The sequence below is a fragment of the Ustilago hordei genome (assembly GCF_900519145.1).
Source record: "Ustilago hordei strain Uho2 genome assembly, contig: UHO2_contig_01, whole genome shotgun sequence".
NCBI lineage: Eukaryota > Fungi > Basidiomycota > Ustilaginomycetes > Ustilaginales > Ustilaginaceae > Ustilago > Ustilago hordei.
Window position 1 is genome coordinate 573,975 of NW_024545270.1, and position 23,187 is coordinate 597,161.

General features: G+C 51.8%; 5 protein-coding genes across 5 annotated transcripts; 3 read left to right on the plus strand and 2 right to left on the minus strand.

Annotated features, from left to right (window-relative positions):
* Positions 1–205: 205 nt before the first annotated feature.
* On the plus strand, positions 206–2,563 carry UHO2_00171 (uncharacterized protein; the record flags this gene model as incomplete). Its single annotated transcript, XM_041556791.1, has 4 exons — positions 206–1,285; positions 1,362–1,443; positions 1,535–1,680; positions 1,760–2,563. 4 exons carry the CDS (start codon positions 206–208, stop codon positions 2,561–2,563), a joined length of 2,112 nt encoding a protein of 703 aa, XP_041412725.1.
* A 385-nt stretch (positions 2,564–2,948) lies between these two features.
* Positions 2,949–3,914, minus strand: UHO2_00172 (uncharacterized protein; the record flags this gene model as incomplete). The annotated part of the gene is made up of 1 exon (XM_041556792.1): positions 2,949–3,914. One exon carries the CDS (start codon positions 3,912–3,914, stop codon positions 2,949–2,951), a length of 966 nt encoding a protein of 321 aa, XP_041412726.1.
* Positions 3,915–4,948: 1,034 nt separating this feature from the next.
* UHO2_00173 (uncharacterized protein) lies at positions 4,949–7,879 on the plus strand (the record flags this gene model as incomplete). The annotated part of the gene is made up of 1 exon (XM_041556793.1): positions 4,949–7,879. The coding sequence occupies one exon, from the start codon at positions 4,949–4,951 to the stop codon at positions 7,877–7,879; it is 2,931 nt and encodes a 976-aa protein (XP_041412727.1).
* A 1,353-nt stretch (positions 7,880–9,232) lies between these two features.
* Positions 9,233–13,957, minus strand: UHO2_00174 (uncharacterized protein; the record flags this gene model as incomplete). The annotated part of the gene is made up of 1 exon (XM_041556794.1): positions 9,233–13,957. One exon carries the CDS (start codon positions 13,955–13,957, stop codon positions 9,233–9,235), a length of 4,725 nt encoding a protein of 1,574 aa, XP_041412728.1.
* Positions 13,958–20,085: 6,128 nt separating this feature from the next.
* Positions 20,086–22,857, plus strand: UHO2_00175 (uncharacterized protein; the record flags this gene model as incomplete). Its single annotated transcript, XM_041556795.1, has 1 exon — positions 20,086–22,857. The coding sequence occupies one exon, from the start codon at positions 20,086–20,088 to the stop codon at positions 22,855–22,857; it is 2,772 nt and encodes a 923-aa protein (XP_041412729.1).
* Between the last annotated feature and the right edge of the window lie 330 nt (positions 22,858–23,187).

Genomic DNA, 23,187 nt, shown 5'->3' on the forward strand with positions numbered 1-23,187 from the left:
CAAAGCTTCCATCATTGCTACAGCCTTAGTACGACGGGGCCAACACTGCATCCCATATAGCCGTGCAGGAGCTGCAACTCAGCACTCCCGATCGAAGCTGCGCTAGCCAGAGCTTCCACAAACAGCATCGCAACGCCCATATCTTGATGCGAGCGAGCACTACCATCAATCGTGATCAGTCGATAGATATGCACCATAGCTCGCAATGAGCAATCCTTCCCATACCATCCCGCGTCCGGGTAATGGAGGCGCCGCGAACACCACAATCTTTTCATTCGACGACGAAGACAACAACACAAACTGTCCGTCGCATCAGGCTTCAACAAGCCACGCACTGCCAGCATCATCTTCAACATCATCAGACATAGACTTACCGTCTTATTCCACCGCAGCAGGGGTCAACCGCGCTCCTCTACCTCTCAAATTTTTGACGTCGTCCAAAGAAGCCCAGTTCGAAGCGGATCCAGACGACATCGATGATCAAGACGACATCGTTGCTGTTCAGTCATCTCACATCGGCCTGAGACCGAACAATGGCACTGGATATACTCCTGTCGCAGGTTCAGATGAGCGCACGCAGCTGAACAGAGAAGGTGCTCAGTCGCTCATTGATCGCATACCGGGAACCCGCATCCGTGCCTCTCTCGACGTCTTCAGCAATGATCTTCGTAATATTCGCCAATCGCTTGGAGTACCTGGCTGGGATGGAGAAGGTATGCCGGACTGGCTCAAGAGAGGCGCGGGCGTCTTCGATGCCACTGTCAACATGGCCAACAGTATTCTCGGCGCCGGTATCGTTGGTCTGCCATATTCAATGCGGGAGTCTGGCTTTATTGCTGGTCTGGTCCTTCTCGTCGGTCTCTCTTTCCTCACAGACTGGACGATTCGACTTATCGTACTCAATGCAAAGCTCAGCGGCCGTATCACCTACATCGAGATCATGGAGCATTGCTTCGGTCAGAACGGCAAGGCTGCTGTCTCCATTTTCCAGTTCGCCTTCGGCTTTGGCGGCATGTGTGCCTTCTGCGTTGTTATCGGCGACACCATTCCACACGTCATCAAGATGCTCTTTCCGTCTCTAGCCGGAAGCTTCCTCGCCAATCGACAATTCGTTATCACATTCTTTACCTTGGCAGTATCCTATCCACTGTCGCTCTATCGTAACATCGAAAAGCTTAGCAAAGCAAGTGCCATCGCACTCGTGTCGATGGTCGTCATCATCATTGCTGTCACCATCCGCGGTCCTGCCATGCCCGCAGAGCTCAAAGGTGATCCTAGCCTCAGAGTAAGTAGATGCTCCCCCGCCTGAACGCCGGTGCGTTGAATGTACTGACCCACATCTCAACACTACCCTGAAACAGTTCACCATCGTCAACGTGTCGAATTTAGTCCGTTCAATCTCTGTCATCAGCTTTGCCTTCGTCTGCCATCACAACTCCTTGCGTATGTTCTGGCTGCTCTCTCATTGATCAACTTCGTCCTCAGATTCGCTGACATACACTTCATCCATTTTTCTACTGTCACCGATCGACAGTCATCTACGGATCGTTGAAGGAGCCCTCGATGAACAAGTTTGGGCAAGTGACTCACTACTCGACCGTCATTGCTGCTGCTGCTACTATCACAATGAGTGTCGCCGGCTACTGGAGTTTCGAAGAGAGGACCCTCAGTAACGTTCTCGTAAGTTGCGCGAATTCATCTTGAAAAGCTGCCAAACAGCTCACTGACACTACACGTTCATCCGCATCGCTCTCAATAGAACAACTTCCCGGATGACGACGTGGTCGTCAATATCGCCCGTGGACTCTTCGGTCTCAACATGCTCACCACTCTGCCACTCGAGTGTTTCGTCTGCCGCGAGGTACTTGAGACCTACTTCTTTGCAGGAGAATTCGACCGCAATCGCCATCTCATCTTCACCTCGAGTCTCGTGATGACTGCTATGATCGTGTCACTCTTGACCTGCGATCTTGGAATCGTATTAGAGCTCACTGGTGGACTCAGTGCGACGGCGTTGGCTTTCATCTTCCCAAGCATTTGCTACCTCAAGTTGACGAGCGAGACAGGCAAGCGAGTGCCTACCGCGGATCTTCCTCATCTGACAAGCTCCTCTTGGAGGGATCAAGGGCAAACAAGGGGCGGTCAAAGCAACAACAACAACAACAATCAAGATCGGGCCGACCAAGAGAACGAAGCGCTCATCGACCAGTCGAACGGCTCGATCGATCGAGGTCAGAACCTTATTCGAACAGCCGAGTATGATAATGCAGACGACGAAGAGCCATCAACGCTCGATCATATGGAAAGAATGGAAGGTGGTCGCACAGCCCGAGGCATTGGTGCCGCAAGAGAGTCGGTCGACGTTGATGACGTTGAGCTGCCATTACGGCCAGGAGCAAGTGTACGCTTCCGACCAGCAGCAGCCAACCGAAAGTGGTGGCAGTCGACACGACCACTCAGTGTAGCCTGTGCGATCTTTGGCTCTATCGTCCTCGTCATTAGCGTATGGACAGCCATCTCGGACAGCACAAGCGGCAAGACTGGAGCGGTGCATGTTTGCTAAGCGCGGGGATGATTCTGAAACATTGTCCCCGAAGTCTTCTAGCCTATGAAGCGGCTGTTCTCACATCATAGACCAAGATGCAATACAAAATGACTTTTGAACCCTTCCGGATTGCAACATGAGAAGCAATGCAGATCAGTCGAAGGGACGAGAGCAAAGTGATGAAAAGATTTCTTAGAATTACAAGGTGAATGGAATGCGATAAGAATCAACAATGCGAGACAAGCGAACAGATGGTGGAGCAGACGGAGCAGAGATGGAGAATTAAAGGTGAATGCTAATTAAAGGTGACTGTTGCAGAGGGGGGCGGGTAAGGGGCATGGCGATGAACTAGTGTACGGCGTGACCTGTGAATGAACGGGTATCTTATGTACCAAGGTGAATTCTAAGCTGGCGAAATAAATTGTGAAGAGCAAGGTTCTGGGAAGGGAGACTGAGGAGGGAAGTGGGAGGATGGCTCATCATGGTAGATGGAACGGTTCAAGGGACGTTTGACATCTTCGAGACGAGTGTCTGGAGTAGAGGAGCGGTCGATGGAGAAGGGAAGCATGCCATAGTCGTTGCGTTCACGAAGCCTGAGGGAAGTGTTATCACGAGGTGAGGCGGAGCGGGCTGACCAGGGTTGTTGGGGCATATCCTGGCGGGCAGGAAAGACGGGCGAAAGAGGGGAGTCGCGATAGTAAAGCGGCGAGTGTGGCCGTGATGAGAGAGGAGAGTTGCTACGGGAAAGGCCCTCTTCTGGCTCTTCAACAATGATGTTGAGTGGCGTGGGACCCGACTCGGTCCAAGAGGGGAGAATGATGTCGCCGGTGGAGGTGGTCTGGAAAGCGGACTGAGGAGACAAGGAAGTGGAAGGTCGAGCAAGCGGATGGTCCTGCGTTGGTCTCGGCGGGAGTTGTGGCTTGGCGTCAGAGCGATAGAGAGGGCGCTGATGGCTGAGAGGAATGCCGGCTTTGGAGGAACCACCAGCGGCGGCAATGGCAGCTCTGCGTGCGAACCTCTTTGTTCGCTGGTTGCGATACTCTGCACGTCTTCCGAACATCTTGTCGAGGGTGCTTTTGATAAAGAAAAAGAGAGCGACAAGTTGAATGACGAGCAGAATAGCCATGAACGTCTGCTTTGTGCTGTCCGCTTCTGTCCAATGCTTGCTCAGGTTGTCCCAGAAGGACTGGGAAGAGGAGGACGACATGGCGGTAGAGTCTGAGGAGTCGGCAACAGCTGAAGGGTTGGTAGAGGATTGCGATGGTGAGGTAGCTAGTAGTGTCGCTTGATTAGATGCTTGTGCGATTGTAGGAAAAGGAGCGATGCTAAGCACTAGGAGTAGCACGGCTGTACTTGGTGGTGTCAACATGACAGCGGATATGGATGTGAGCACACTTGACACCCCGACCTTGTATCGTGCTGAAGGTGAAGAGGCCAAAAAGCGAAGGGTTTATAGCATAGGTGAAGAAGAGGATGCAATGCACCTTGGCTGAGTGGTCGACATGAAGGACGATCGTGTAATTGCAGAGGGGACAACAACAACATGTGAGTCAAATGAAGATAACAATTAATATACGGCGTTATCGGGGTCACGATCAGACTCCCTTTACCACAGCCGTATGTTCTATGTAATGCTTAGTTTTCATGATATGAGACTGAATGACAAACACATATATATACTCCATTCACTGCTCTGGTCCTATTCGAGGCAGGATGTGTCTCTTCATTTGTACTCCTGTGTTGCTATGATACCGGGTGCCACTGTGCTGTCACCATGACAACAATTACGTACCTCATTGTACTTCTCGCTTACGTGAGCCTCCCGTGTCTCAATGTCTCGGCCGTAACATGTGCATCTTACTTGAGATGCCGACGCATCTTCAACTGAGTCTGTGCCGCTCGCCCACCACATACCTCGAACCCCCTTTTTCGATTTTGGTCTAGAGACTATTCCAGCCTTTCGGCCGGGTCGTTTGGCTGTTTTGTTTGGCTCAACCTCCGGGCTAGAGCGCGTTTCGCCTCATTTTCACGGAACTTTGGGCTGCTGCTGCTTCTTTCCACCAGAAAGTCGGATCGGGAAGGTTGAGGCTATCGGGAGATCAGATGCACACGTGCAGATCCCAAGTCAACGTGTCGTCATTTGACATATCACGCGGAGGTGGTTCGTTTCGGCTATTTTTGTCACTTTTCCAAGTATGCGGCTTACCTAACAGAAGGCAAGCCTTGCAACTTTTCAAGAAGATCATCTATGTCTTCTATTTCAAAGGACCGATCGATGCCTCTCCTGCTGCCACTAACGTCGAAATGACTGAAAGATCAGATGCATCTCCCTTTCGAGCGCAATCATTCCCGCAATCTTCCCATCAAGAAAGGACTTCTCCACCTCCCCAGAGAGCAAGATGGATGTACGCTCGTGGAGATACCTGGGCCACCTTCCAACCACACGACGATGAAAAGCTTGAGAAGAGATGGCAGCAGCTCGGCGGAGAGGGGTGGGCGCGACAACGTTGCAAGCAACAAGATCAAGGTAAAGATGAACAGGAGCAGTCCACCACATCTTTTCCTCGAGCACCACCCTCCGGTGTAGATGCTATTCAATCTGCTCTTCATGGCTCCACTGACGTCGCAAAGCGAGCGAAGGACAAGGCCAAGTCTGCAAGCAACTCAGCAGCAAGTCAATCATCTTGGTCAGAACAAACACCCTCATGCTCTTCTTGGCTCAGTGGGCTGCGCAACTATATGTCCTTCGCTGGACAGGAACGCAGCAAGCACGATCGAGATTCGCAAGCAGAGTCAAACAACCAGGGCGACAAGCAGAAGAAAGACTCCGACAAGGTCCAAGTCAACTATATCCTTGATCCCGACCAGCCCGAAACTGGGCGGAAGGCCAAAGTAGAGGTCATGGAAGACAACCTGTTCGACGTCGACCTAGAGTCTATGACTCTCTTTCCTTGTTTCTGGAAGGGTGTCGCACTGAAAGTTGTTCGCGCCACTTGGTTCTATTCAAGTCTCACGGATTCCTCGTACGTCCCCATCAGCTGGGACGACGCTCTGTCTCGCGACCTGGACAATGCTTACTCTCAAGCTCAACCCTGGCTGCATTCCACAGAGGACAATGAGAATGACGGTCCGGAAGTTGAAGAGGAGACAGACAAGTCTAATCTCTACGCACTTCCCAGCATGAAGGACAAAGGTTGCGTTTCTTTTCAAGACGCCGAGGTCGGTCGAATCTTCTCCCAGGACCTGCGCGGACGCTTCTTGTCGGTCGTCGGTGGATCCATTGTCGTCAGAGGCTTCGATCGGGCTGAAAAGATTGCAGAGAAGAAATCCTTCAGCCCCCTTTTCAATATCTCCCTGCCCTGGGCTGGCGATGATGAGAAAGATGGCGCTTCACGAAGCAAAGGATTGTCCACGTACACCGAAGCTCAAAGAAAGGCTTCCAGCGCCGGAGCTCAATCTGTATCCAAACGCGAAGGTGCAGCACAGACTGCCTCCAAGCCGCCATCCGGAGGAGGTGCCGACGGATCGAATCAGGCGGATCCCTCGACGAATGGAGACAAGGATGAGCGAAGGTCTTTTGCCGCAAAACTTATACCGTCCAGCGATGCTGCACTCAGACCTCTCGTAAGGCTCAAGAAGCTGTTCGGATATGACGAGAATGAAGCGGCAGATGAGGAGAAGCGGAAAGTCAAGCAGCAAATGACTGAAGATGAGCTTGATCGACAGAGACGTTCCGAGAATGATCTTGACTTATTACCGGACGACCGCAAGGATGAGCCTCCGGAGCTCGTTTTCGCCATCCACGGTATGGGTCAACAGCTCACGGAGGACTTCGAGGCTCTTGACTTCATCTATGACGTCGAACATCTTCGCAATCTTGCCAGCGAGAATAGCAGCGATCCTGCCATTCGCCGCTTATCACGAGGTCGCCGTGCCCAATTCCTCCCCATCTGCTGGCGCAGGCATATGGAGTTCAACGACAGGCCCGAAGGCAACGACAACTTCTACACGCTAGACGATATCACCAATAGCGCTGCGATTCCGTTGGTCCGGAATGTCATCACCAAGGTTGTCCTCGACGTACCCTTCTATCTCTCACGTCATCGCCAGAAGATGATCGATTCAGTCAGGTCTGAATTGAACCGGACATACCGCCTTTTTTGCAGGCGGAACCCAGACTTTGAGCGTCTGGGCGGCCGTGTGTCAATCATTGGTCACTCCTTGGGCTCAGCGCTAGCAGCCGATATCTTGTCAGCACAGCCCTCCAAGGTGGCTCCCCTCGCACAACATGCAGATCAAGATCTACGTCGCAACGATTGCCTTCACTTCAATACCAAGAACCTCTTCTTGATAGGCTCTCCTTTAGCCTTCTTTTTCCACCTTGACGGTGGCCAATTCATTGCGAGGAGTGGGACCGATCGTCATCCTGATTGCGAAGTCGATTCGGACGCCGTCCACCCCGAGGCGGGCCGTTATGGCTGCCTTGCTGCCGAGAACGTTTACAACTGTTTCAATCCGAACGACCCTGTGGCGTTCCAGCTGGCTCCAACAGTCGACTCAGCCTATGCGAAGCTCGTGAAACCCATCTCAATCGAGAACGCCACGGAGGCTTTGCTTCGAAGCTTGGCTCTGCCCCGCATCAGTGTCAGTCGCATCTTCGAAAAGTATAAGGATCACCCTTTCCAAGGTGTCGGCAAGATCATTAGACAGGCTAAAATACTTAAAAACGACCGAGGAGTCCTTCCAGCTGACCTATCCCGTGATGAGAAGGAGCAGGTTAAAGACAGAGAGATAGGCCAACGAGTCGTCGAGGACTCTGACTACATCGACATTGTTCGCAAGTGGCAGCATCTCCAAGAGGAATCCTCTCACTCGTCTCAAGCTCCTTCACCAAAGGCTCGTCAGATTCAGACGGAGTTTGGGACCCGGAAAAAGTTGCTTCAGCCTGAAGCAGCCATTCATGCTTCAGCCCTAAGTGAGGAGTCGGTCGAGGAGGGCTTTGATCTGGACTCGCTCGAGCGTGGCGAACGTCGCTTCCGTGCTCTCAATCCTCATGGGTGTATCGACTACCATCTTTCGGCGAGTATCAGTCTCAGTGGATACCTCGACATGTTTGGAGCCCACCTTGCGTATTGGACGCATCGAGACTTCGCAGTGTTCGCACTGACGCAGCTTTTCATGGACTTCACAAAGAAGGATGAGCTCACGCTTGTGCCCGAGCTGCAAGCCGTACAGAGAGGCGACAGTGACGCTGACGAGGCAGAAGGAGAAGAAGAGGAAGAAGACGACGACGACGCGGAAGACGACAACAATGGTGACGATCATGCAGAATGAATGCACAAAGTGTTTTAGAGATCCAACTTGGACAGTGTATGATACCTCAGGCAACCATAGACACGGAAACCATGTAATAAAAAGACATGTCAAGTACGTGTGATGTCCGTCTCGCTGATGATGTCTTGTACAGTGAGCCTTCAATCAGTCGGTCAAAGAGCTGGTATACACGAGCAGCGCTGCATAGCGCAGAAAAGTGTGAGTTTTCAAGTGGTCTCGTCCGTGGTGTCAGAGTACCGTTGAATCAAGGCATCCCGTTGCCTGACGGAGAAGCAGAGACAGGCGAAACCGACAGCAGACCGAGGACACATGTCTTTACAGTGACGTGAGGGACATCAGAATGTCGCATGCTGAAGCTCGACAACAACCTGTCCAAGTTAGCCGGGTCGAGCGGGCATAGAACGGTGACAGACATGTTCCCCTAACTCGCGGACATTGGCGACAGTTTTTGAAAGCACACGTCGCTGGTGCTTTCAAGAGGTTCGGCGCTGCCGGCAGTAGTTGCTGCGCTTTATGTGCCTCGCAGCGTTGTCAGATGTCCGTAACCGACGCTGCGAGGATACGCCTGACAGCTTACACTCAACGATGGTATTCAAGACAAAGTTTTTTGCCAACGGTCGAGAGTCTACCGAAAGTTCCTTCTCACGCACAGTTGCCGACGGCTGCAATCTCACCGTCAAACTTCACTCTGAAATCACACAGCTACGATGGTGGTTTGAGAAAGTGATTGGATATGTTTGTGCCGTACAAGAGCGAAAGCACATGGCAATCATCGTCTTCTGTGTTGAGAAATGCACAAGCGAGGAGCGACAGAGTAGATAGCGATCGTTAATTGATATCAAGAGTAAGTAGGTACAAAACAATGAGAAGCATATATATCTTTCCTGATAGTGAAATCACATGACCTCCTTTCATCGCTCTAACATGTCCGCCAACCTCGCTCACCGTCGCCACTCATCACCACCCACCAACGCTCATCAACGTTCATCATCGCCCACCAATGCCCCTTTACCCCTATTACGACAGTGTGCAATCCTAGGTGTCATCTCATTTCACACACACGCACTAGCCATGAGTAGAGACATATATATGTATGTAGCATTGCTTTGTACTTAGGCTTTCCTAATTATGACGATCTTGCTATCTACTTGCCGCCCTTGCTTGTGCATTCCTCAACGCTGATGATCAGTGTGTGCGTGTGTGGGATGAAGTGATGTAGGGGCTTGCCTGGTAGTACAATAGGAATAGGAGGCTGTTAATGTGGATCTGAGCAACCGTGGTAGGTGATGATGAATGACGACGGTGAGCGAGGTTGGCGGAGATGTTAGAGCGAAGAGAAGAGGTCATGTGATTTCACTTTCTGCTGGCTAACCCAGCCTTGAAGCCAACCAAGTCGGCAGCGGTCGCCGTTCCTGCTTTCTGGTCCTGCAAAGGCAAGACATTCCTACGCGACTTGACTTCTTGGTGAGCCTTTTGCAAGCTCTGCTTGATGTCTACCACCTCCTCTGCCTTCTTCGCCAGCAACTGCATCCTCGCTACAGCCGTTGCTGCATTGAGAGCCTTGTTCCACCTTCTCTTGGCGTCTGACTGCCTTCTTCGTGTGTCTCTTGCGTGATGTTGAAGGTCGAGATCGAAGATGAGTCGGCCAAGCTCGGCGTCGGAGCGTGCAAGGCCTTGAAGGAGCAGGCTGATGTACTGCTTTTGGTGCGTTAGGTCAGCGCGAAGGTCCATCTCACGATTGAGCTTGAGCTTGAGATACTTGATCTGGAGGATGAGACCCTTGCATTCGGCTTGGTGCATCTTCCTAGCTGCGATAAGCGACGGCTCTTCAGCGTATGGTGGAGGAACAGAGCTTGTCCTGGATCGCTCCAGCTCGTCGAGCTTGGTCTTGATGCGATCCACCTCCTGCGTCTTGGACTTGAGCTGATCCACAAGGCTTCTGAGCTGGACTATGAATTCGGCACGTTCTCGGTCCTTTGCAGCTCCATCCAATGCAAGCTGCTGACGAGCCTCCTCGCGCTCTGCTCGGAGTGCCTGCAGGTCTTGACCCTGTCGATCAGCTTCACGTCGAAGCTTGCGTAGCTCTTGTTCAAACATGCCCACATCGTGCACGATGAGGTCGCGCTCTGCCCTGAGTCTATCCCGATCGCCAGCGATCTTTTCGTAAGCAGCTTTCTTAGAGCGCAATGCAGCGTGCGCCGCCTCCATTTGTAGGATCTGCTCGTCCAACTGCGCCTGGTGCTCAGCCAAGGCAGTTCGAGAAGCAGCAAGGTCAGCAAGGACCTGCTCGTAGTTTTCATTGGCGTCAGCGAACTTCTTGTGCAGGCCGGCTCGCTGAGAAAGAAGATCGTTACGTTCGGCTTTGAGCAGCTCAACTTCAGTCTGTGCCGCTTGGAAGCGTTCAGCAAGACGTTCAGTCTGGCTATCGAGCTGGACCCTCTCACGATGGCCTAATGAGCTGTCCGGCTGTACAGCCTTCTGCATGTATTGACGTCCAAGATGCTCGAGTCCGCCTTTTTTCTCTTCCAGCTTGCGCTTGACCGCATCCAGCTCGGCCTGCGTACGGGATAAGCTGCCTTCGATCGAGTCCTTCTGGTGACTAGCAGCTCGAGTCTCGGCGAGCTTGCTCCTCTGCTTGGCTCGCTCATTTTGCAAGTCTTGCTGCAATGAAGATGCGGCTTCCTTGAAGCGGTTGAGCTCTGCGAGCACCTCCTGATATTGATGTTTCTCGCTGCTTCGGTCTTGCAACTCCTTTTCGCGACGCTTGATTTCGCGTTCGCGCTGTTGCAGCTTGTCGTGGTCGGCAGCCCACCGGCTCTTAAGAGCTTCGAGCTGAGCATGGACGTCGGCGAAGACCTTTTGTCGTTGGCTGACGCTCTTGCTTGGGCTAGCAGTCGAGGTATCTGCGCTGTGCCCACCGGCCATTCGGAGCCTTTCGATCTCGGCTTCGAGCTCGGCGATACGCTCGTGCGCCTGCTGAAGTCGTTCGGCCAAGGTGAGATGGGCAACACCTGCTTCGTCGAGCTGGTGTAGTTTGGCGTCGATGGAGGCATTGGCGTCGTCGAGAGCACCTTCGAGGTACGCAATTCTGTCCACGACGTTGGCTGCGCCGAGGCTCGATTCGTTGTAGAGCCACGAAGCTTCGCTGAGAGGTCCGGGAGAGCGAGGCGTCTTGACAGCCGAGATGTTTCGCAAGCTCATAACCGACTTTGGGAGTGGCGAAGATCCGAGAGCTGTTCTTCCCGGTGTCGCTGGTGGGACAGGCGTGGCATGGCCCATCTCACCGTCCTTGGAAAGGTTTGCCAGGTTCGTGCCAACACCCTTGCTGATCATCTCCCGATACTGCTGTACGCGCTCTTCCAGGTCTGCCTTTTGGCGCTCAAGGAATCGAATTCTCTCCTCTTGCACGGAACCTGATGTGGATGTCTTCTGGCCGACCTCCTTTGCTTCAAGCTCGGCCATATGCGCCTGTGTCTGGCGAAGTTCGTGTTTGAGGGACTCAAGCTGCGAAAGTTGACTGTCGTCGGCGTCCTGGCCTGCGTGTCCTGCCTTGGACAGCTGAGCGGTGGCAGCATTCAAGCGTCGTTCGAGACCACGGATGCGGGCCGCATCGCTTCTTGCTTGGTCTCGAAGCTGGTCCATTTGCGATCTCATTTGCTCGATTGACGCTGTCTTCGACTCGAGCTCTTCCTTCAAAATGATTCGCTCCGACTCAAGCTCGTCGATGCGGCGCTGCAAATTTGAAGACTGCTCGTTGATGTCGCTGCGTGGCTGAGTGCCTGAATGCTGTTGGCGCTCTTGCAGTTCCGAAAGCTCTGCTTGCAAGGCTTGAATGCGTTCAAGTGCTTGGTCCCTCTCGGTCTCGATCCGGTCAAGCGTTTGGAAAGAGAAGGCTTTGGCCTGCTGGACCTGCTCTTCCATTTGTGTCCGTTCCCTCTCAAGGCGAGCTTGGAGTTCTTCGATGTCCTCGTCCCTTTCCTTGAGCAGTCGTTGAAGCTCGTCGATCTCGTCCCGCAGTTCCTGCTTGTTCTCGCCTCTGGCTTGTGTTGGGCTCTGTGGGCCTCGGAGGGATTCAAGTTCGCGTTGCTTCTCATCGAGGAGGTCAGCAAGGTCCTGTGCCTCTTTGTCGAGAACATCGGCTCGTTCTCGTTGGCTTTGCAGCTGCTGATTGATCGCTTCGACGTCTGGCTGTGCAGATTGAGCCGGGGATGCTGCCTCGAGTTTAGCAAGCTTCTGCAGCAGCTGATCACGTTCACGTTTAAGTTGTTCATTCTCGGCATCCAAACGAGCATTGAGCTTGCTTTGGTACAATGCCAACTTTGCAGCGTCGACACGTGGCCTTGCAACAGAGTTAGCTTCTGTTCCAGCAGCAGCGGCGCCCAAGCCTGGGAAAGATGTGTTGGCCCTCAAGCCCATTGCGCCATGCTTTGAGCGATTGGGAGCAAGGGCGAGGTCATTGGATGAGGCCTCCGAGTAGGTTGTAGAGCCGAGGGCGCTCGCAGCTTCATCATCCTTGGCTTGCTCGCCTGCCTCTGGTCCTTCCCGAAGAGGACTCTCGACAAGCGCGCTCGAGGAATGGCTCGAGTCGGAAACACCAAAGAGCGCGCCTCGTCGAAGCAGCTCGGCGACGCTTCCCTTGGGCAATGGTGTGCGGCCAGCAGCGAATGTGTTGGCTTTGCCTACACGGTCCATTCTACGGCGCGGTGTGGGATGAGTAGATGTGAGCGGGGAACTGTCTTGATTGGTTCTGGCGTCACCTTCTGAAAGTGAAGCTGGTGTCCTTTGAAGTTGTGCTTGTGCTTTGAGACGTTCGATTGCCTCGTGATGGGCGTCAGAAGATCTGCCATTTCGTGGACGTGTCCTGCCTGTTGCTTTGACGCTGTTGAGGAGATACTGCTTCATTCTGGCGCGCTCTCCGGAGGCTGAAGCTTGCTTTGGTGTAGCAAAGTTCTCTTGAAGCGGGCGACTGGGTGTGCTTGTTGCAGAGCCTGGCGCGGGCCTGGTTGCAGCTGCTAAAGCTGGAATGATACCCTGACGGGCCAGACGAGCAGCAGCAGGACTTGAGTAGGCAGCGACAGTATCCTCGGTCTCGGCAACAGAGCTGGCGCACGTTGCGATAGTTGCGATTTGCTGTGACGAGGCAAGGGTGTGTGCTTCTGTATCGGGCTGAACTTGACTCTCGTCATCATCGACAGCAGACTCATCGACTTGAACCAATTGCCTTCGTTGCGCTCGTCGTTGGCGCCAATCGATTGCATCGCCGGCTGCGCCTTCTTGATCCTGACTAATAGCAGACGAGGCTTGCTGCGAGGTTGACGAGGCCGAGGGCGCATTATAGACTACAAAGTCGCGGCCATCTTCTTGACCATCCTGCTGCGCCACGTCATGTGTCTCCGGCTCTGTGCCATCTCGTTGCTGATGGGGGGCATCCTCCGGGGCGATGGATGACTCCGTGAGGTCATCGAGAACGACGGATGCAGAACGGGCGGAGCGAGTTGCCCTAGAAGCTGATGTTTTTGTTGTGTCGTCGTATCGTTGGGTTGAGGTGCCATCTGCGCACGATGGACGGTGCAGACGTGCTGTCACGGTTGTGCGAGATCGGGAGCCAACGGTGGAGGGCGGGCGGATAGTAGGGTGAGGGGTGGAAGTGAGTGGTGGCGAGGAGCTCCTGACGTGAGAATATGGATCTGAAAACTGAGCCGAATGAGGCGTGTCGGAGAGGCTCGATGTGGATGAAGAAGCTGACATGGCGTTGGCTAAATGACCAGCGTCGTTGTTGCGACGATCTCGCGCATTCTGTATAGCGGCGGCAAGGGTGACAGGCTGTCTGTTAGCATGAGGGGTGGCGAGATGGGTGTGTTTGGAAGGCGAAGTGATAGATGCTTCGGATGAAACTGATGGGCTGGAGAATGACGAGTTCTGACGATTTGAGGGAGCTAGAGGTGTCCGTGTGATGGAAGCGCTGATATCGCGCATGTCACCACCTGGGACCGAGAGATCGAACTCGGACTGTGTCTCTAAAAGATCCTGAGCGATCTGACGCTCGAGTCGAGCGGGTGTGCCGAAGTTGAGGTCCATCCTAGACGATTGAGTGCTGTGGTTGCGACCAGCAAGATATGCGAGTGGTCAAGACTATCGAGATCGCTTGGAGGATGTTTGTTCGCGCCTAGTGGCTGGCTGCTTGTACGCCGGATTGACGTTGTCGAGAGACTTGATGGAAGTTCGAAGGAGGTGATCAAGAGGCACTAGAAGCTGTGGCTGCCATTCTGGATGGAGGTGAGAGAGAGACGATGCGGAGCACATATGCTACTCTACTGTCTGTATGAGCTGTGGAGAGGTCTCCATGTTTGCGTTCTTTGAAATTTGGACCTTCCAGACCAACACACACAGAGAAGACAACAACACTCTGCGACGCGAAGCTCGCGATTTGGTCACGTTCATTTGTGTGGGGAATCGGGCACAGCCAGATCGGGTACTGCCAAAAGATTCCGATCTCATCGGGATCGCTCGAACAAAGAGGCGAAAAAGTTGAGGAAAAAGGCAACTCTGTCGTCGGAAACGCGATGTGCTGTTACGCCCGCGCCCACCTTTCCCCCACCTTCCCCCCACCTTTAGCAAGCTTGTGTTGAAAAGACTGGCAATCCAACATGACGACATGAACCGATCTGATCAAAGGTCAAGTGGAGCCAATCAGATCTGATTGAAGATCAAGTCAAACCATTTTAGTTAAGGATTGGGTACAACCAAGTCCTGCTCATTGTCAGGCTAGATCATTGAGTAGGAGTACTCCCACCTTCAACATGTGCCACTCACATGTATATATATCTCACAGAGAGCACTAGGCTCTCACCACATTCCTTCAGTCAATTGAGTATATGTTTCTGCTATAACAAGTAGTGACATTGTACTTAGACTATCCCCAATCACCAGTATTGGGACCCAAACAACTTCAACTTTTATCAGGTTATGAGCCCAATCTGCCAAAACACTACCAGTATGTCTAAAGTAAACTATTCTATCTACAACTCCTTCATTGTCACTGTGCAGAATCTCCTGCCACAACTGCCTAGAATGGTCCAAGACCACTTTAATCAGGTCATGGAAGATGAGGTCTATGGCATGCCTAATGCTCCGAAGGATGGCCAGTTGTTGAAATACATTATCGACAATGATGAAGAGCAAATGATCTCACCCCTGACCATCCTGGTCAAGTGCATTAGTGCCCTCTACAAAGGAACACACAGTCTTGGCCTGTTTGCAAACCAAATAGAGCTTGGTAAACAAATGTGAACTAGAGTGAACCTCTTTGTGAGAAATGAAGAATGGGATGTGTCTCACATACTTGACCTCAAGATCGAAGGATGACCAGAACTCACACCCAAACAGACTAACCTTCCAATGAAGATGGATACCCCCACATCTGTTGGAGGCAATCCCCCCTATTTCAACCCAGATGGACCCAATAGGTGGCTAGTTGGGTGTGATGCCACTCCAGGGCCCACACCTGAACTTAGCCCACTCACAAATCATCATCTGAAGGTGCTCTCTGGCTTGAATGACAAAATGAGATGGGATGATCAGGATCTCCTCAACCCAAGGACAGTCTCGATACATGTGTGGTGACGCAGGATCTTTGCAATGCTGGCTGTTGTCCCATTCACATGGAACATTTTAGACTGAAAGGTGACAACATTTGAGGATGCCGACTCAATGCTTAGCTTGATCGTCATGTGTAGTTTCTCAAACAAACTACATACTGAATACTTTGCAGAACATGGAGATCAGCTGATGCCGATCACTGTCGACCTCTTTGACTGGGCAGTGGACAAATGCAAGAAGCATTTGGCCACTAGAGAATATGAACTCCTTAGTGCAGCTTATGCATTTCGCTGGGATCAAGTCAGTAGCAATGCATACGACTTCCTCATCAAATGGGAGGCACTTGTGTCAGAGCTACATGCATACCTGCATGAACCCTGGACACCAGACCACAGGTATAGAATGCTCAAACGGGCTTTACCATCTGATAAGAATGCCCTCTTCAATTCGATATTCATTCTACATGAGCAACTCCATGGGAGGGAGGAAACAATGGAAAGTGTGGCCCATGTCCTCTGCCAATGCTATGAGCTCACTGCCAACAGCACCTCAGTGAGCATGCATAACATGACTGAGGAATCAGAGCTGATCATGCTACAAGCCACCACACTCATCAATTGCTGGGCATGCAGTGACATCAGGCATGCTGCCAACTGCTGTCTGAATGACACAGCACATGCCCAATGGAAGGAGAGTAAGATCAAGGCTGTCCCAAAAGGTCAGGCAAACACATGTATTGTATTGCCACTCACAGACATGCAAGAGGAATAGGATGTGTCACCAGTCTTAGCCTTCTTCATGGAACTTAGGCTGGCACCAATTGAACTCCCCCCATGGTTTGTACCATTTGTGTTTGACTCAGGAGCATCCTGTGTCATGGTAAACTCCTCACACCATGGAAAAGGGTGGCATGATATGGATAACTCAATCAGCATCACCACTGCCAATGGAGGAAAGCTTGATGCTACCAAGATGGGTGGTACAGTCAGTCTGCTCAGTTTCAGCCCAAAGACACACCAATGGGAGCAGATGACATACTTGAACTGTCTACTCATCCCTGGTCTGGTGACAAACCTCATCAGGACAAAGTCAGTCACATGCAACCACAGTTGAGTGATCTTCAAGGACCAACTCATCATGGTCCAGGACAGGCATGGTAATGCGATTTGTGTACATACAAGTGGAGATGGCTATCCAGCTGCTGCAATGATGATTTGGAGCAATGAAATGCCTGAGCCTGCAGTCTCCATGGCTTTTGCTGCAATGATGAATGTCATGGACCATGCACACAAGCCTTGCAGCAAGGCAGAGCTCTGGCACCACAGATTGGGTCATGCAAGCCATGATGCCATTCAACACACATGGCCAGTGACCCTATCCCATGACATCCCATCGAGTCCAACACCTCCTGCAGGTATACTCTGTGATGTTTGTGTACATAGTAAGGCTGTTGCTCGGAACATAGCCTTTCCCAGAAGTGTCAAAAAGCTGCTTGAGTTAGTGTCAATGGATGTGATGGGCCCACTGTGTGGTGCCACCAAGTTCACATATGTGCTCATCATCCATGACACTTACTCCAGCATGATTTGGGCACAAGGTCTCATGAGCAAAGGCCAAGCATCCCAAGAGGCAGCATGGTGGTTATTGGAAGTGCATGCCAACATACATCAGGAACCCAATGAAGTGATCATTGACCAAGGCATTCGAGAAGTCCATGTAGATCAAGGAGAGCTCTGGTCCACTGCCTTCCGAAACCTCTGTTCGTTGGTGTCATGGGCCTAAATGCTCAGGAAGCAGGAGGGTCGCTGGTTCATATGGAAGGAGCACAGGTATCGAAGATCTAGTCGACACCAGTAGAGAGCATGGTCGTAGTGCAGTCTCCATGGAGACCATGGACTCCTATAGACTCACATGCAAAGGAGGGCCAAGCACAGCCACGAGGAGGACCAAGCTCAAGGAGCAGGCACAGCCACGAAGAGGACCAAGCTCAGATGGTTACCACTCAGGGGCTCGAGAGACAAGTGTTGAAGGAGTCGACACCAGGTCATGAGGAGGAGGAGCAGTGTCGAAGGAGTCGACACCACTCAGGAGGCACAGGGGTGCCAAACAAGCCACAGGATAGCAAGGAGGAGGAGCAGTGTTGAAGGAGTCGACACAGCTCAAGAGGCACAGGGGTGCCAAGCAGGAGAGGCCCCTAAGCAGTACTCGATGAAGAAGGTACTCTCTGGAGAGAGAGCAGGAGCAGCATCACTGGCGATGCTGTGAAGAGGTATATAACCATGCTTTCTCATCATCATAGGTCGAGTGGATCCTCATCCACTCTACTCACCATAACTAGTTATCACTTCAGCATAAGTATATATTAGTTTCAGTCAGCATAGCAGCAATCTATCAAGGTTGCTCCTCATCATAGTGTGTGTGTTGTATCACCACTACCTGATGTCTGAAGGTGCCCATAGCAGGTTAGCAGTCTGAATCAAGATAGAACCGAAGGCAGTAGTCCACTGTGGTCCAGGGATCACTTCAAGCATCAAGTTAACACACTGGACACTCATGTTGATGCCACCAACCTTATCACTAACACCATCAACCTCATTATCAACAACACCCACCAACCTTAACACCAACGTCATCAACGTCATCATCATCAACACTCACACCAGACCTTGGTGTCATCATAGCATTGATATTGATCGTGCCGAGCTACCCCTGAATGGAGTGTCCACAGAGGTCAGCCGAAACCTATGATAGTGTATACACAAACGCCACCCATCGCGCAACTTGATAGTTGCCGAGCGATAAGCTCATTGAGATCGATACCGAGACAATAGCTGTCGCACAGTTTGATAGTCACCGAGTATCTCGACAGACCGACCTGGATTTCAGGCGCGAGACCCCTGACACACAGTTTTCCCATCAGCACAGACAAGCATCACAGCCAGCACCGTCAGATACACCAAGCTGTAAGGCAGCAACTCTCAAGTGTCTTCAGCATTACGGACCAGGGCAATGTATCGCATATCATCGGACTGAGTGTACAATACGATCGCGAAGCCTGCACATTGTCAATAGATCAGAATGGGTATATTGACAGTGTCTTAACAAAGTTTGGGATGAGCAAAGCTTGGACAGCCCCAACACCAGCAACAGAGACAATCAACTCACTCAGCCCATGGGAAGCCGACATCACCAGTGCTGAGGAGGTGTGTCACTATGCATCACTGGTGGGGTCACTACTGTGGATTGCACAAGGTAGTAGGCCCGACATTGCCTTCGCTGTTGGATGCTGTGCATGATTCATAGCAAACCCTTCTGGAGAACACCTTGCAGCTGCAAAGTGAATTCTAAGGTATCTGAAGGGAACAATGAGAATCAATCTCTTGGCAAGGGAGCCAATCAGTGAGCCGATACTTGCTGGTTGGGCAGACAGCAATTGGGCAGGATCATGTAATTGTTGCAAATTGACTTCAGGATACATATTTGCTATAGATGGACTCATATGCAGTTGGTCATCAAGACTTCAGCTGACAGTGGTGAACAGCTCAGTGGAAGTGGAGTATGTAGCACTGGTGGGAGCTGCAAGGGAATTAATCTGGACCACAATGTTCTTAAGCAAATTAAGACAATCCACACCAACAACAACAGGGATACAAGTAAGTGCTGGGATGTTGATCATTCATTCCTGTGATGAAAGGTTAAGCTTTGACTGGAACATACCAGTTCTGTACAGTGACTCATCTGGAGCACATGCTATTGCAAATAACCCACAACACTTTAAAAGGACAAAACACATCAATATAGCACACTTTTTCTTACAGGACAAAGTTGCAAGCCAATGACTAGCAATTGCTCCAATCCAAAGTAGCAAGAATCTGGCCGACATGATGACCAAACCGCTGGCAGCGCCTATGCTGCTTCTCCTCCATCAACTCTCTGGACTAACTGTGATGGAGGGGCATGCTGGATTGAGAGGGGGTGTTGAAAAGACTGGCAATCCAACATGATGACACAAACCAATCTGATTGAAGGTCAAGTGGAGCCAATCAGATCTGATTGAAGATTGAGTTGAACCAATTTAGTTAAGGATTGGGTACAACCAAGTCCCACTCATTGTCAGGCTAGATCATTGAGTAGGAGTACTCCCACCTTTGACATGTGCTGCTTGCATGTATATATATCTCACAGAGAGCACTAGGCTCTTGCCACATTCCTTCAGTCAATTGAGTATATGTTTCTGCTATAACGAGTAGTGACATTGTACTTAGACTATCCCCGATCACCAGTATTGGGACCCAAACAACTTCAACTTTTATCAGCTTGTTCCCCTTTTTGCCCACACGGCGCCCACTGCTATTCTTTTCTGTATGGTTTCTTTGTTAGATCATAGGTCGAGCGCTTCTCGGGACCGACATCAAAAGTCAGGCCAGCCAGCCTTGCTCTTGTTTTCTACAGCTCACTTTGGCGCAAGCATTCCGACCACCATCGTCTCTAACACGGCCAGCGCCGCGCTCCGGCTTCGAGAAAGAGGCTAATGTTCTAGCTCTCAAACCCTTCCTCTTCCATTCATTAGCACGCCGTTCGATGGCTCAGTCGACTATCGCACAAGGATGAGCGCAAGCAATCCTGGCTTTGCTCACCAGAGTTCATCGCATCCCAGTTTACAGGACGTGTCGACAATGTCACTCCAACACTCTGCAGCCTTTGCACAGGTCCCTACCGCTCACAACCCCTTTTACGCTTCTTCTCACGCTTCAGCGTCTTCCTCTTCGCTTGCAGATCAACTCAGCGATCACGAATCTTACTCGAGCTCCTTCGAGCCGCAAAGAGACGCCAGCTTCAGCACGACCTCCTCGAGCCGTTCAGGCCCAGGTCCTTCCTCTTCTTCTCAGGGCTTTCCTTGCCCCAACTGCGGCAAGGTCTTTGCACGCGATGACTTGCTTCGCCGCCATCTCGCAAGAGAAGCCAGAGCGCTTGCTCAGCCCTCCTTCGACCGACAAAAGAGCTGCTACGAGTGTGCCAGATCCAAGGCAAGATGCGATCTCGAGGTCCCTTCCTGTGGTCGATGCCGTGCCCGAGGAAAACAATGCGTCTACGCCCCTCGATCTGGTAATCCTAACGTCCGCAAGGCAAGAACCGCTGCAGTTATGTCTGCTATGGATGCTCAGATGCACTCCATGACGCCTCAGATGCACCCTGCTATCCCATCAGGAGCAGCCATGGGATCCACCATGCCCAACGCCAACTGGGCGATGCAAACTCCCGCTTTCGACATGTCCTCCAACTCTTTTATGACTCTCAATCCAGCCTACGTCAAGAGAGAAACAGAATTCCACTATGATAGCCAAAGTGACAGCGAGCCTCATTCATGGCATGATCCAGCATCCTCTGCTTCCGGCTCAGCTTTTGGGTCGCCTCGTTCGCAGCACAGCATCGTGGAACAACCTGAATCGGTGCCTCCCAACCTTGCCAGCTTCTCCATCTCTGGTCAGCCATACCCCTCCATCGCTCCACCCATCCGCACTGAGTCGCCTCACTCTTCCCACGACCTCACCCTCGACTCGGATGCTGCTCCTGGTCCGCAGCACATTAACTCGAGAAAGTCGAGCGGATTCTCACGTACCAACACCGGACCTATTGTGACCAATATCAACCGATCCGACGTCACTTTTGCCAACGAGGAGGGCGAGGAAACGCCAATCGTACGTCTCAACAACCACAACATCAATCACGCTCGATCCGATCCTTCTAAGTTGCAGGCTACCGTCAACAACCACTATCTCGCAGCGCCCTCGAGCCGTCACAGGACTACCAGCCTCCCTGAAGTACCAGACAACACGATACCGGAAGACAGCGTCATGCAGGAGCCCTGGAATGCTCGTACTGCCATGAGCAACACCACTTTCCAGCCACAAAACGCTCGTCAAATGCAACAGCAAGCTTCTGCTGCAACAGCCAATGCGATGATGCCGCCCCCACGACCTCCTACACTGATCACCTCCAATTTGAACAACCGCAACGCATGGCCCAACCCTTCGCCTCTGCGATCCGGTGTCTTCCAGCACGGTATCGACCTTTCCGGTTGGCTTGCAGAGCCAGTGGTGCCATCTCCTCTTTACAGGATGGGGCCTAGCTTGCACTCAGCCATCAGCGGCAACTTTGCAGCCATCTCGCACTCTCCTGTGGCTGAGAAACCTATTTCGGCCAAGTTTGCAGCATCACTCGCTCAGACTATGGGTCTCTCGAACAATCCAGGCTTCTTCCCAACATTTCAGGAGCCATCCACCCAAGGCGCAGGTAACTCGAATTTGTCGAACAACGCATCCAGTCATCCGCTCAGTCGCTCTCTGTCCGATGCTCAGACACGGCCCCAATCAAGATATGACTGCAATGGCCAGCTGGTCGTACCGGCTCCGCAGTTGCCCAACGCCAAGCAGTGGTGGATTCAACCTGACCAGAACGGCGAGGTGACGGCCTCCATCGCTCAGGCCAGTGCTGCCCACTTTGTCTCCTACCCTGCTTTGATGGTTCTCACTGATCCCACAGCTCCTATCCCACCCTTCATCCACCGCAAGTGGCTGCAAGAGAACCGCGCTAGAGTGCCTGAATGTCTGGCTAGTGCTCGTTCCATTCTTGCTGGATACTACGTCCGTTTGCCCGCAAGTCAGAGCTTTGTCTGGAAGCTGATCTCGGAACAAATCAGACTACTTGTCTCTTCGCAAGCCGAACTTGGCAAGCGCGACTGCGATGCAGTAGTCGTCTTTGGCACTGTCGCTTCCCTGTGGATGTACCTCGTCCTCATTGTCTTTACGGATGAGCCAGCGATTACGGACCATGTCGATGCTTCTCTTCTCGACCAGGCACTCTTGGTCTTATCTGAGTTATCTCAGATGCTTCTGAACCATACCGTCGCAGCATGCAAGTCAGCTTCGGAATTGACTTCACACAGTTACGCCATGTTCGGATGGATTGAAACTATGGTTCGAACCTTGTTTGCCTCCTACTCGCTTCTGATCCTTCAGCGTTTTCGTGAAAACGCCGGAAACACAGGCGAGCGATTGGCCGGTTGCTCACTTATTCTCGACCTTCCCCTCCCTGCAGGCGCTAGCGAGTTCGAAGCGGATAACGAAGCCGACTGGTTGCAAGCTCGTCAGGCCAACCAAAACGCTCTCATCGAGGCAGGTATACCGTTCAAACAACCCACTCTGCGTCAACTTGTTCAGTTTCGCAAGAAATCTTTCGCAGCTGCTGTATCACAGTCAGACGAAACAAAGGCTAAACTTGAACACCTGCCTTGGGCTTGCACTTTGTTCGATAACGAGGACGAATTTACAAATGTCGTGCTTTCGGTTGCTTTCGCTCTTGATGATATGCCTATCTAATCTCTTCTGAAATCTTGACTCTCCTTTTTCATGGGACTATATCTTACCGCTATATCTTATCGCTATATCCTATCGCCCATGTCTTTCTATTTGTACCTCTACCCTTCTAGTCTCATCTTGTACGAGTAGCGTGTTTCAATACTGTTTCAACATTATCTTTTCAGCACGGAGAATCAAGGTGCTGACATTGTGCACTTTTGCATCTTCTGTTATCTGAGCCAAGACAAAACTTGCTTAACCTCAAACCCCAAGTGCGAGTTGGCATCTCTCTCGTAAAGGAGAATCAAGTCGAGCTTACAATCAGTGTTACGGACTGTAGCACGAGCATGA